Raw genomic sequence first — 15,338 nt, 5'->3', positions numbered from 1 at the left:
TTTTATTACAGCATTGATCACGCTAACTCCTAGTTATTTGCCTTTGTATCTGGGTCAGATTGCAGGAAACTTACTCATATTTGTGTCACCCATACGTGGCACAGTGCCTGGCATGTAGCAGGTACTTATTCAGTCTTTAAATCTTCCAAGCATTCAATTTGGACCTTAAATTTGGCACTTAACATTGAACTCCTGTCAAATTATCCAAAAGTCATCTTTTTATAAGATAGAGGAAACATGAATTATCTATATCAAAGAATGGTTGAGGGGATTTGAGGAACGTTGTGGTAGTATTAACCAGTCTCTTCGTCTGTCCCCCCAATTTCTCCGCCATCCTTTGTCACTGTCTTTGGGGAAAACTATCAGTGAATGTGTTAATGGGTTTCAAGTTCACTCTAGTGCCTAGGAGCAATATTTGAGTGTCTGCTTGGAAGAACTGGGAACCTGGAGGATTATTGAGGTTGGGGCCGGAGAGCAGGATCATGAACAACTCTCACTACTGGACCTGGGGTTCAGTATACGTTATAAGAACAAGGTAAAAACTCACTTATTGCAACTAGAGCACACGAGGAAAGAAAACTAGTAGCCAAGGCCACTGTAAGCTGAGTTTCCTGACCACTGACCCCAGACTTTTTAAATTTGTCCACCTAGAGACAGAGGTGGTCACTGGGTGGGAGGTAGAGGTGAGCCAGCTCGGGGGCCTGCTCTGTGGGAGCTGGTGGGATGAAGGATTCTGAACATGTTATTTTCCCTTGTAAATCTCCACCTTCAAATCTTTCATCAAGGCTGAACTATTGCTATCTTCTCTGGACCAGGCAAGATGCTAAAACTTACAGGCCTGTTCTCTCTTACAAGCAATTATCGAATACCTGTCTTATGCCAGGCAGTGTGCTGGGAATTAAAGGCTTTACTTTCAAGGTTCCCTTTCATCAGTTACTGTTCACTGAGGGCAGCCTACTTTTTTTGTGTTTGGTAGTTAGCTGGGTTAGATGGGGCCAATGAGGTGAAACCTTAGGTTAACTCTCTAGAAGTCAGTTAGATTTAATCTGTTTTGTTAACAAAGAATTATGAATCTAATCCTAGCCAGTCATCTCAGAAATGTGCTATGAGTCAGCTGGGCTTCTTGGTGTGGAGAGTACGGTTGAGTCACCCCATCTATTACCACCATTAGAAAAACCGAAAACGTGGGGGGGGCGGAGTCAAGATGGCGGCGTAGGCAGACTCTGAACTCACCTCCTCCCGTGGACACAGCCAATTTACAACTACTCGTGGAAAAATTACCCCTGAGACAGAACTGAAAACTGGATAAGAGGAACTCCTGCAACAACGGACAATCCTAACTGGGGTAGAAGAGGCAGAGACTCCCTTCTGGAGAGGAAAAACGCCACCTTCACAAGCCGCCAGCTTCACGGCCGCCGGGAGCAGCTCACAGGTACGCAGCCTCCCTGGAGGCGCGGGGCCCTGAGCTGGGGAGCGCCCCGCTGTGGGCATTTTGTGGACCCAGCACAATTGAGACCAGCGGCATAATATCTGACTTTGCCTGCTACTAAAGCATTGGGTAGCACCCCCAGAAAACCCGGTTCACAAAGAAACTAAAACTGGCTCTTAAAGGGCCCGCGCACAAACTCACCCGTTCCAGAAAGCATCTAAAATCACCAGAAAGAAAGGTGCACAGTGCTTCAGTGACAAGAGACTCACCTAATAGGCCCCTGAGTGCATCTCAGTGAGGGTGAGACCTCTCAGGACTGGGACATTGGCGGCGGCAGCATTGTTGTGGCCTGGTGTGAGCGTGCTGACACAGACGCCATTGGAGTTCTCCTGAGGCCCTGCTAGCCCAGGGTCTGCTCCACCCGCTAGAGCGCCGATCTAATCCAGCTCAGCCAGGGCAGGCAGCCCACCCTAGAGACTAGCCCCACCCAACAACAAGCCCTCAGGCAACGTGTGGGCCTGCATAGATTGGTGACTGGATTCTCTGCAGCCTGGCAACTGAGCTGACAGGCGGGGCAGGGTGTGCACAAGGAGCGGGTGGAGAGTGTCGGGCGGTGGCAGAGTGTGTGGGGCTCCCGCCCTGGAGAGACTGGGTCCACTTGGGGAGGTCGGGGCGCTCACACGGGGCAGGACTGTGTTGACTGTGTGTGTGGACCTGTGGGCGGCAGGGCTTCTCAGCCGCAGAAGACTTGTGCTTCTCAAAGACCCACATAGGAGGTTTGCTCCACCTTCCAAAACCTGAAACAATTGGGTGCTCCTGTGCCTGAGGCCAGCCCCACCCAGCTGCAATCCTCAGAGAGCTGACAAGAGACCTAATAGGCTAGAGGCTTACAGCAATTGTAAGGCCCTGAGCCTAACAACCTGCCACAGTGAGGCCTACTCACTTAAAAGAAATACTGCAACACAAATGTGGTATTAGAACTTGCAGGCAACTGTGCTGGGGCTCCCCACAGCTGATAAAGAGACTGAAGGGCCCACAACAACTACAAGCAGCTGAGCATTACAACAGCTGGCCAGGAGCATAACTCAGCCTCCCTGGGCGCCTACAGGGAGAGCAAACAGGCCACAGCAGAAGGATACACGTAGCCCACATAGGGGTCACCCCTGAAATATTGAGAACTGAGGGAAGCACACTGGAAGCCTCCTAAGCCATCACTTACATGAGGTCACCTATCCAAGAGCAAGAGACGTAGCTGACCTACCTAATACGTAGACACAAGCACAGGGAAAGAGGCAAAATGAAGAGGCAAAAGAATACATTCCAAGTAAGGGAACAGGACAAAACCCCAGAAAAGGAACTTAGTGAAACAGAAATGAGCAACCTACCCGACAGAGAGTTCAAACTAAGAGTGTTAAGGATGCTCACTGATCTGAGAGAAGAATAGATGGACTCAGTGAGAATGTCAACAAAGAAATGGAAGATATAAAAAAGAACCAATCAGAAATGAAGAATACAATACTGGAAATGAAAAACTCATTAGAGGGACTCAAAAGCAGAGTAGAGGATACAGAAGAACGGATCTGTGAGCTGGAAGAAAGACTAGAAGAAATTACCCAAGGTGAACAGGTAAAAGGGAAAAGAATTAAAAAGAGTGAGGACAGTCTAAGGGACCTCTGGGACAACATCAAGCGCACTAACATCCGTGTTATAGGTGTCCCGGAAGGAGAAGAGCGAGACTCTGCCCCAGAATTCTCTGACCCTTTCTTTGAACTGAACTAGCAGTGAAAGAACCTGGGCTCTCTCACAAGTCAGACCAGTTCCAAGTCTGAGAGCAGAGAACAAGGCTTCGCCAGGAAGAGAAGATATGCACTGTGATCAAATGGGTTCCCTGGGGAGATTAACAAGCGAGAAGGCTTGCTGGTGGGAAGGGGAAATGGAGGAAGGCAAGGCCTCTGTGAGAGGGAGCCATCCATGAGAAAGACTGAAAGGCTGGCAGCCTCATGCCTGCTCTGCCTGCCCTCTTGTGTGTCATGCTGGTGCCAGCGTACAGAGCTTCCTTCCTGGTGTCACACAAGGAAGGCCCCCGCCTTGGCCAGGGGTCTTGAGTGGAAGCACCAGCAGGTGTGTCCCTTGGGCCCCCCTTTTAATCCCTGTACAGGAGTTCCTCCTCCATCATACCCAGGGTCCTCTCATGACCCTAAAAGGCTCCCCAAGGCAGTGCCCATGAACAGACTTGCTGCTCAGAAACCCTTCATAAGCCTTTTCCGCACCTCCTCTCCCACCTTCCACCCCTGCTTTCTTGAAGACAGAAGGGGCAGAGGTGATTTTTTAAATAGTTTTCTGCTTACAGAAGTAAAACATCGTAATTGTTGAAGATATTGAAAATAAAGGAAATTCAAAGAAGAAAATAAAACTCACTTATCATCCAAAAAAAAAAAAAAAAAAAAAAGAAAAAAAAAAAAAAAAAGAAAAACCGAAAACGTGACTCTCTGGCAGTGGCAGAGCAATGGCAGCATCTTTGCAAGCGAAGGGCAGGATGTCACCTTGTACTGGGTGCTGGTAGTCTTTTGGAACAATCTTTTATATATATGCATATAATATATGTATGTATATATACACACATACATGCATGTCAACCCACATGTATATAACACGTAAAAAATGTATTTAATTTGCCTTGAAGTCTTTTAATAATAGAATAGACAGGCTGGGATTATAGATTTCTCAATCTTGGCACTTTACTTTCTAAGTATTTTTTTTAAATTAATTAATTTATTTTTTTTCCCCCAAAGCCCCAGTAGATAGTTGTATGTCACAGCTGCACGTCCTTCTAGTTGCTGTACGTGGGATGTGGCCTCAGCATGGCCAGAGAAGCGGTGCGTTGGTGTGCGCCCGGGATCCGAACCCGGGCCGCCAGCAGCGGAGCGCGCTCACTTAACTGCTAAGCCACGGGGCCGGCCCACTAAGTATTTTTTTCTGTGATAAAAAGAGAGCAGGGAAGCTGAAAAGAGAAACCCCTTGTTGTTCATCGCCCCTAAGTTTTCACTGCAATGGCAGGTCGTATGCCACAAAGATGGCTACAAAATTATCTCTCAGCCTACATTCCCTCTACAGTATGACCTTATCACTCCCACATCAAAAAGTAGCATGTCTATCTTTGTATCCCATTTGATATACGGGTGTGTGTGTATGAGTATGATACTTGGTGTGTCAATATTGATGTGTGTATACATATATGTATGTATATACATATATATGGCTTATATAGTACACTAGTAGAGTGTTTACCTATTTTATAAATCATTTAATACATTCATTATATATAATAACAATAAATAATATTATGCAAACATGTGTTAAATAATAACAGTAAATTATGGCAATAATATTCTTTTATACTTTCAAAATGCTATCTTTTCCTCACAGTCGTATTATATCAAGAATCTCAATTTGTGCACATACATAGTTTGATATAAACTGAGACACCCAATTTAAACCCTGAAGCTCTTATACATGCTTTGTATTAATGCTTTCTTTTGAATTCTTATGGCTTTTATATCTTAGCATAAATGGCTCCTACCTGTGGCATGTTTTACACTTATAGATCCACGTGTTAGCCAGCTACAAATTATATAGCCAAGTGAGAATATACTGTCTCTAATGAATTTATTATCTGAAAATGTTTTATTTTATTAAACATTTATTCTAAGTTGTCATTCAAGAGTTATCTTGTTCTTCAGGGGGCATGACAACTCTACATTAGCAACTTTTGGTTGATATTATTGTTACTGTTCTAAAGCCCCAGTGCAACATGATTGCATCTCCTCTGTGCAAGGCCTTGTGCTAGGATGAGAGGGGCAGTTTCTACCCTTAAGCAGCTCTTAAGTGGATGGAGAGACGAACGTGTACATGACTGGCTAGGGTTCATGACAGACTGTGGAACTTCACCGAAGAATTATAAGCAGAATGATAAGTGAATGCAGTGGAAAGAGTCATTTAATCTGGCTTTTGGATTGAGTGAAAGCTTTACAGTAAAGCTGGCAACTGGGCAGCTCCTGAAAGGACTCTGAGGTGGATGAGCTGAGAAGGGGGAGAAAGGTCTTATAGCCCAAGTTGAGAAAACACGCATTTTCTTGGTTCCATATTATTCTGATGTGGCAGGTGGCGGGAGGTAAGGGCACGTTGAATGGACTTTGGAGATGCTCCGGGAGGTTGGATGTACAGAGTCTGTTATGTCTGCGTCGTACTCGTTTGGAATGCCAAGAGGCTGAGTTTAGTAAATCTGATTTAGATTAAACACATTTTGCAAAATAGCATAAATCCCAGCTGAACATAATTATCTTTCTTGCCCTGATTCTTAATGTTTTTCTCCCAAGTTCCTAAATAGAAAGAACAAAGGTGATTAGGATGATGAAAACATTTATTTAAAAGGTTTTCAAAAACACCTAGAATTTGAGGGTTAATCCTTTTCTGCTTGATTAATCTCATTTCTTTTTAAAATAAGACCAAGCCATTTCTGTTATTGAAAGCTACAGCAATGGTGACTTTGGCTCTGCTTTTTCAATCTTCTTTTCACTTTATCATAAAGCAAATTCTGAAATGTGCATTGACTTCATGCTCTCACATTCTGCAATCTTGTTATAAATGTTTCTCTCTGAATTAATTCTGATATAATTGTTTACTGCATAATGCAGAATTTTCATAATATATGAGCTGCAATATCAAAGCACAAAAATGATAGTAGTTTAAAAAGGAAACCAGTTTCAATTCTGAAATCTTCCTTGTGACTTTGTGTATCACTTAAGCAGTGGTTCTCAAACGTTTTGGTCTCAGAACATGTTTATGCTCTTAAAAGTTATTGAAGAGCCCAAGTTATGTTGATCAACATTTACTGACTTAGAAATTATGTTAGAAAGAGTTTTAAAATGTTCATTTAACATTTAAAAACATTAAATCCAGAGCCGGCCTGGTGGCACAAGCAGTTAAGTGTGCGCGCTCTGCTGCGGGGGCCTGGGGTTCACTGGTTCGGTTCCCGGGTGCGCACCGACGCACCACTTCACAAGCCATGCTGTGGCGGCATCCCGTATAAAATGGAGGAAGATGGGCATGAATGTTAGCCCAGGGCCAGTCTTCCTCAGCAAAAAAAGAGGAGGATTGGCAGATGTTAGCACAGGGCTGATCTTCCTCAGGAAAAAAAGACAACAACAACAAATAAACCACATTAAATCCATCAAATGTTAACATAAATGACATATACTTATAAAAAATGACAATTTCCCAGGCCAGCCGGGTGGCATAGTGGTTAAGTTTGCACACTCTGCTTTGGCGGCCTGGAGTTTGTAGGTTTGGATCCTGGGCATGGACCTATGCACCGCTTATCAAGCCATGCTGCGGCAGCGTCCCACATACAAAGTAGAGGAAGATGGGCACGGATGTTAGCCCAGGGCCAATCTTCCTCAGCAAAAAGAGGAGGATTGGCAGCATGTGTTAGCTCAGGGCTGATCTTTGTCACACACACAAAGAAAGACACTTTCCAAAACAAAAAATATCAGTGAGAAGAGTGGCATTGTTCTACATTTTTCCAAATTTGTTAAAAGACCAGCCTAATAGAACATAGCTACATTCTCATGTGCTTCTTTATTCAATCTGTTGCAATATCACGTCATGTAGCCTCTAGAAAATTTCTCTGAACACGGATGAGAAGCTGAAAGTTAAAAAGCCAAATAAATCTTAGTATTATTATGAAAATCATTTTGACTTCACAGACCCACTGAAAGTGTTTAGAGTCCCCAGATCACACTTTGAAAACCACTGACTTTGGCTGGCCCCATGGCTTAGCAGTTAAGTGTGCGCACTCCGCTACTGGTGGCCCGAGTTTGGATCCCGGGCGTGCACTGATGCACCACTTGTCCGGCCATGCTGAGGCCGCGTCCCACATACAGCAACTAGAAGGATGTGCAACTAGCACACACAACTATCTACTGGGGCTTTGGTGAAAAAGGAGGAGGATTGGCAATAGATGTTAGCTCAGAGCCAGGCTTCCTCAGCAAAAAGAGGAGGATTGGCATGGATGTTAGCTCAGGGCTGATCTTCCTCACACACACACACACACACACACACACAGAAAAAAAAAGAAAACCACTGACTGAGAATAATATTTATTCAGTGTTAATTATGGATGAAGATAACTAAAACCCATAATTGTGTATAAGTAAATGCAGCAGGTAGAAATAATGACATACATATGTTTCAGCTGTACCTATACTTACACAGTCTGTTTTTCTGTATTATAAACTGTTAGTTCTACATCTGACAAATTATTCTTATAAGATATATGGGTTGATATAACCATCTAACAAAAACATGGTCTTATTATGTCAGTCTACGTGAAAAATAACCACAAATTTTGACTCACATGCAATTTTAAATCTCATTCTGAAATGTCTTTATAAAAAAAAAAACTTTTTGGGGCCAGCCCTGTGGCTTAGTGGTTAGGTAAGCAGCCCGGGTTCAGGGGTTCCGATCTTTGGTGTGGACCTACACCACTCATCAACCATACTGTGGCGGCAACCCACATACAAAATAGAGGAAGATTGACGCAGATGTTAGTTCAGAGCGAGTCTTCCTCAGCAAAAAAACAAAACAAAACTTTCTGTTTTGAATAATTATAGATTTAGAGGAAGTTGCAAAAAAATGTACAGGGAAGTCCCAGGTACCCTTTAGCCAGTTGCCCCGATGATAATTAACCTCGCATAACTATAGTACAATGTGAAAACCAGGAAATTGAGATGGGTACAACCCACAGAGCTTATTCAGCATTAACTAGTCTTGTCTGTGTTTGTAGTTCTATGCAATTTTATCCCATGCGTAGATTAGTGTGACAACTATCGTGGTCAAGATACAGAACTGTTCCATTGCCACAAAGCTCCCTCATGCCATCTCTTTATAGCCACACTTACCCCCCTCAACTCCCTCCCCAACACTAACCCCTTGAAACTGCTAATCTATTCTATAGTTTTCATTTTTCTGAGATAAATTCCCAAGAGTGAAACTTCTCGGTTGTATGGTAAGTACATGTTTAGTTTTACAAGAAATTCCCAAACCATTCTCCAGAGTGGCTGTACCATTTTATATTCCCACTAGTAGTGTCTAAATTTTCCTGTTTCTCTGCATCCACGTCAGCATTTGGAGTTGTTATTTTTTATTTTCACTATTCTGATAGGTGTGTAATATCTATTTGTGGTTTTAATTTGCATGTCCCTAATGGCTGATGTTGAATACTTTTTATGTGCTTATTTGCCATCTATATATCCTCTTTAGTGCAATGCCTATTTTCTACTTGGATTTTTTTTCTGTTGAGTTTGGAGAGTTCTTTATATATTCTAGATACTAGTCCTTTGTTGGATATGTGGCTTGCAAATATTTTCTCCAAGTCTGTATCTTGTATTTTCACCCTCTTAATGGAGGATTAATCCATAATTTGGATGAGGGCTGATTTATCATTTTTTCCTTTTATGGATCATGCTTTTGTTGTCAACTTTAAATCTCTTAACCTAGACCTTGGTCTCCCAAATTTTTTCCTAAAAATTTTATAGTTTAACTTTTTACAGTTAAGTCTATGATCCATTTTGAGTTAATTTTCATATAAGGTATGAGATTTACAGTGAGGTGTTTATTTGTTTTTGTTTGTTTTGTTTTTGTTTGCTTGTTTTGCCTATGGAAGTCCAATTTTTCTAGCAGCCATTGTTGAAAAGGTTGGATTCCTCTGTTAAATTGCATTGGCATCTTTGTCAGAAGCCAGCTGGGCATATTTGTATAGGTCTATTTGGAGTTCTCTATTCTGTTCCATTGGTCTATGTGTCTATCCCTCTGCCAGCATCATGATGTTTTGATTGCTGTAGCTATATAATAAGCCTTCACACTGGGAAGAGTGATTCCTCCCACTTCATTTATAAATTTATTTTAGCTATTCTAGGTCCTTTGCCTTTCAGTAATAATAATCTTGTCTATGTCTACAAAAGCTGTGCTGGGATTTTGATAGGCATTTCATTAAACATAGAGATCAATTTGGAAAGAACTGACATCTTTACTATGTTGAGTCTTCCAAATCATGAACATGATATGTCTCTCCATTTATTTAGGTCTTCTTTGATTTACTCCATCAGTATTTTGTAATTTTCAGCATACAATTTTGTACATATTTTGTTAGATTTATACTTAAGTATTTTATTTTCTTTGGAGTGACTGTAAATGGTATTGTGTTTTTAATTTATTACATTATTTTTTTTTAGTATATAGAAATGCAATTGTTATTTGTGTGTTGATCTTGTGTCATGCAATTTTGTTGAACTCAATAATTAGTTCCAGGACCTTTTTTGTAGGTTCCTTGTGTTTTTTTTTTTTTTTTTTAACATGGATAATCATGTCATCTACAAATAGGGATAGTTCTATTTCTTCCTTTTCCATTTGTGTGCCTTTAATTTATTTTTCTTGCCATATTGTGCTGGCTAAAACTTCCAGTACTATATTGAATAAGAGTGGATATTCTTGCCATGTTCTTGATGTTAAGGGGAAAGCATTCAGTTTTTCATTGTTAAGCATGAAGTTAGCTGCAGGTTGTAAATTTCTTTATCAAATTGAAAAAACTCTTTTGACTCTTGTTTGCTAAGAGTTTTTATAATGAAAGAGTATTAGATATTGTCAAATGCTTTTCTGTGTCAGTTGATATAATCATATGATTTTTTTCTTCTTTATCTTATTGATGTGATGGACACATTAAATGATTTTGAAATATTGAACCAGCCTTGCATACTGTGAATTATTCCTAGTTGGTTGTTTTGTATAATTCTTCTTATACATTGTTGGGTTCAGTTTGCTATTATTTTGTTTAGGATTTTTGCATTTAATTTCATGAGATATACTGGTTTCTAGTTTTCTTCTTTTGTACCTATCTATCTGGTTTTGGTGTCAGGGTAATCCTGGCCTCATAAAATGAATTGGGAATAGTTTCCTCCTCTTCTATTTTCTAAAAGAGACTCGTAAAATTAGTGTTAATTCTTCTTTAAATGTTCTGAATTGTTTTTTTAATTGGTAATTGATGCTCTGTCTCTCTTATCTCTCATGGGTTGAGCACAAGGAATCTATAACACTTTCACTTTAAAAATGAGGATAAAAACCTGCCCCTTTTATCTTACAAGAGATTTTTCTAGGTCATGAGGAGATGCAATCCAATCTCCTGTCTCCCCATTCTCAGATGCAGTTAGGTCCATGCCTGGCTATGGTCAATCACTCAGCTGACCTTGGATAGCCTGATCTCATGCACTCAAAATGCATAAAGCTGTATCTACAGGTACAAATAAGTCAAGAAGTGCATTTTGGAGAAATTTCATTAACATTCTATGCTGTCTAATCCTGCCACATTGCTGGGTTAGCACTTACTGTTGCACATTGATAATTAACTTTAGAGCTCACCTACCACCAGTGAATAATAAGCAGGAGAGACACTGTCCTTTCCTTCTGTTCTCCCACCTGGTAATGTGGGAATGGGAAGGATGGGCTCAAATGTTTGTATATTTTATATGTCATATAAAAGCTTATCTATCTATCCATCCATCCTTATATATATTTTTAGATATTATCAAGTTGAAGTTTTATGTTTTACTAATAAAGACATCGAGGCTTTTTAACAGGATGTTATGTTTAAAAAAGAATTTATTGTTGTTATCATTAAGCCCGATTCTACTGGTTGCTGTGAGAAATAGGGAGATTCAATTCCTCATCTCTTTCCTGAAGAGAAATTGTGCTTTTATATATGGCTTTAGAGTGTGTTGGGAGCTGTAAGCAGAGGGGTCAAGAGACTGATGATGTGTTATTAGTAGTAATGTTAAAACTACTTGTTTTTGTTATGACTGGCAAGCCAATTTTAGAGTAACTTTTTTTCCCTTGTCTATTTTGCAGAAGAGCCATGGATTACTACAGAAAATATGCAGCTGTCATTCTGGCCACATTGTCTGTGTTTCTGCATATTCTCCATTCCTTTCCTGATGCAGAGTTTACAATGCAGGGTGTGTGACCAAACTTGGATTTGCAGTAATAAGAAAAACACACATTTCTAGATGTACATCAATAATTCCATTAATTACACTTCCACCTCCTTTTCAAATGTAATAAATCTTTGCTGCTGGGTACATATCTAGGCACTTGCAGATTGTGAACATAAGATTAAATTAGGTTCCAAAAATGTACAGTGAAAATGATATCTTACATGTCCGTTTAAATAGCAGCTGGTACATTTTCATCTGAAATAGATTCCTGATTATTCTTTATCTGAGTTTTACGAGAAGAAAATGCTCCTTATTCAGTTTTGCTCAATTTTTTTTACATTTCTCCCAGAAGATTTGAGAGGATTTTAACGTTGCCTTTGTAGATGAATTTTCACATGAGTACACAAGGGAGAAAAACAAAACCACTTTATGCGGTAAATTCGTTTTGCTGTACTGTCTGAGAAATCTCATATAGTGGCTGATATAATTCCATCTGCTATGAAATTGTGAGCTACTACTGGCTGTGGTTTTTCTCTAGACAAGTGGGTAATGTTTCACTCCCAGTTCCCAAATGCAGATGCCCAATCTAATATCAGGCTCTCTACAATCACCAAGCTTTCTCAAGTCTGACATATTTTTCTCTGTCAATATTTGGAGTTTCTATGGGGAAAACACAATAGCAGATTCTAAAGGGGAAACTATTTTGCCTCCGGGCAAAATTCTCCTTTCAGGTGAGCATGGAGTTTTCATCTGTCAAGTTTTGTGTTCCACATAGGCACGCTATTAGCACTGGGGTAGGAGAATCCGTGCTTGAAGAGAGAGAAACTACTACTATGGAAATTTCCCATGCATGTCAGCAAAAATAGTTTTCCGATGAAAATAACTGTAATCAGTACATATAGATATTGTGTATGAAGATTAACATATAGCCAAAAAGCATTTATTTATTTTATTCCCAATAAAAAAAGAATATTTACCATCCCATAAAAAGGAAAAATTCATAGTTTCTTTTTGAATCATTTTTGGATTATTTTACTCTTTGCCTCTTTTGTGATAGGTTGCCCAGAATGCAAGCTAAAGGAAAACAAATACTTCTCCAAGCTGGGTGCCCCAATTTACCAGTGCATGGGCTGCTGCTTCTCCAGAGCATATCCCACTCCAGCAAGGTCCAAGAAGACAATGTTGGTCCCGAAGAACATCACCTCAGAAGCCACATGCTGTGTGGCCAAAGCATTTACTAAGGTAAGAACTTAAAGGGCCCCAGAAGCTTTCTAACATTTGAACCAGAGAAATGTCCTCAGAGCACGTGCATGGGGTTTAATGTCAGAGGTGTCTAATGACCCATCCTTTGTGGACATTTGTGCAGGGAGGGGCTGCATTTGTCCCCTTTAATCAAAAGAGTCAGCAACCTCGTGGGTACAGGCTGGATTTATTCAGAATGAGGAGAAGAGGCGGGGAGGTGATGAGGGGCAGGTTGAGAGAGAGTGCACCATACTTACACAACACAAAGCTAACCTTTTGGAGTGAAAATATCAGCTGAAAGGGAGAATATGCAAATATAGCAAGCATCTACTTAATTCAGGTGGCTATGGACAATTTTATTTAACAGTTTTCAATTTTGCTTATCTATCTGTCATCTATCTATCTCTATCTATCTATCTATCTATCTATCTATCTATCTATCTATCTATCTGTCTGTCTATCTATCTATCCATCCATCCATCTATCCATCTATCCATCATCTACTGCTCTATCTACCTATCATCTACCCATCTACCCATCTATTATCTATATGTCTATCTATCTATCTATCCATCTATCTATCTACCTACCTACCCATCTACCTATTATCTATTATCTATATGTCTGTCTATTATCTATCTGTCTATCTATCTATCCATTATCTATTATCTTTCCACCTATTATCTATCTCTTATCTATTTACCTATTATCTATATCTATTAACTATCTATCTATCTATCATCTGTCTATCTATCTAATCCATCTATCTTCCTTTTTTTCCTTCCCCTTTAGGCCACAGTGATGGGAAATGCCAAGGTGGAGAACCACACAGAGTGCCACTGCAGTACCTGCTATTATCACAAATCTTAAATATTTTGCAAAGTGCCGTGTTGATGACTGCTGATTTCCTGGATTGGAAAATTAATTTGTTCAGTGTATATGGCCTTGTGAGACAAAAGCCTCCCTTTCCTCACCATTCCCCTTTGGCGTGCTTCAAGGATACACTGCAGCTTTATTGTCTTTCTCTTCATCCGACAGTATCATCAGCAGTCTAGCTCTTTTCATTTGGAATGAAATACAGCATTTAGCATGATCATAAAAAGCTGGTTCCACTGGAAATAAAGTCTTTTAAATCATCATTCTATCATTGAATTCTATTTTCTTCTTAAAAGTTTAAAGGCAGTGGCTTTTGATATGGTTAATTGAAGGGAGTGAGCCCATGAGTGAGCCGGGGCCCATGCACTCAGGGACCTGAGACTGAAGAACCTTGTTTCCACCGAGCCTTCCAGAGCCAGTGTGACTGCTCCAGCCAAGCGGCTACTTACAAGGCAATCCATTGGGATGAGGGAAGAAAATATAACCTCTATTTTGATTCATTTTTATATCACTTCTTTAAATGCCCATTTTGATGAGTTTTATAAAAGTACAGATACATTAGTATGATAATACATGTATAAAATTTATAAATAAATAATTATGCGTATATTGTGGATATTTGGTCAGAAACTTTTTACTGGTAGAAGTTTCCAACCACAAAAAAATTGGAGAACACTGCTCTAGGGTTTGGGAAACACAAAATCCTTCACAGTCTGAAGTTTCTATCCACTTGGCTTATGCCTAGCCAAAAAAAAAAAAGTGCATCTTATTAGTCTCTGGCAGCCAGGTTGTAACTGAATGGTGGCTAAGGCAAGAATATTATTGTCCTCAACTAAAATTGGGCATTGCTCCAAAATTCCAGAGGCATCAGCTCTTAAATTCCACATTCAGGTCTGGACAGGAATGAATAATTGACAAGCAAAGTACTCATTGAGCGCACACTGTGGGTTAGGTGGACGGTCAAGCACTTTCACTGAGTTCTATCCAAATGCTTAAGAGCAGTGATATGCTTCAAAGTCACATTTATTGAGCATTTATACTTCAAATGATTAAGAGATAGTCCTAACTTTGAGGACCATGGTTTTTACCCATTAAATTATGTTAGTTATGGTAGAGATCAAACCCACCCAAAAGTTCTACTCCTACAGGAGCCTAAAATGACAAAACACCTCACTGGTCAGGGATAAGATTTTCAAAAACAAATTCAGTCATCACCAATTTGTTGAGATTCCATTTCTGAGTGAAATGCTAATTCCTAACAGTTGGTAAACACACCAGGTGTCAGGATGAAAAATTAAAGTGTTTTCAAGAAACACTGAATATACACGAACACATTACTTCACTTGTTCATTTGTTAATTTATTATACATTTATTTAATGTATAGTAAGTGCTGGCACATTGTTAGATCGTGGGGATTCAGAGATATCAGGATTCTCTAGAAGATAAGATTGAGAAAATATAATACAGCTTAATTCAAGAGGACAATGGTGGTGATCATCAGTTCATTCAAATATTGAACAGATATTCATTGAGAATCTACTGTGTGTCAGGTCTTGAGGGCTTGTTTGGAGGATTCAACAGGAAAGGAAAGCTACTGACACACCTTTGCTGGAGTGTCCTGTCCATCTGGGAGCAGTCTGTTTGACAGAGAGAATGGAAGGAGTAATGAAAGAGGAAGGGGACATCCCCATGGTCCTTCAGATCAGTCAAATCAACCGTGGTGAGCACTAGGGTGAAATGTCTTGGC

At 40.1% G+C, this 15,338-nt stretch overlaps 1 protein-coding gene across 1 annotated transcript; it reads left to right on the top strand.

Moving 5' to 3' along the window:
* The first annotated feature begins 1,200 nt into the window (after positions 1-1,200).
* On the top strand, positions 1,201-13,858 carry CGA (glycoprotein hormones, alpha polypeptide). The gene is made up of 4 exons (XM_087443738.1): positions 1,201-1,432; positions 11,387-11,493; positions 12,530-12,714; positions 13,507-13,858. Exons 2-4 carry the CDS (start codon positions 11,394-11,396, stop codon positions 13,582-13,584), a joined length of 363 nt encoding a protein of 120 aa, XP_087299864.1. The 5' UTR covers positions 1,201-1,432; positions 11,387-11,393; the 3' UTR covers positions 13,585-13,858.
* The last annotated feature ends 1,480 nt before the right edge of the window (positions 13,859-15,338 follow it).

Source organism: Ceratotherium simum, chromosome 19 (genome assembly GCF_057802395.1).
Source record: "Ceratotherium simum simum isolate JZ-2026a chromosome 19, ASM5780239v1, whole genome shotgun sequence".
Taxonomy (NCBI): domain Eukaryota; kingdom Metazoa; phylum Chordata; class Mammalia; order Perissodactyla; family Rhinocerotidae; genus Ceratotherium; species Ceratotherium simum.
Note: the sequence above shows the minus strand (reverse complement) of the source record. Positions and strands in the feature narration are given on the sequence as shown.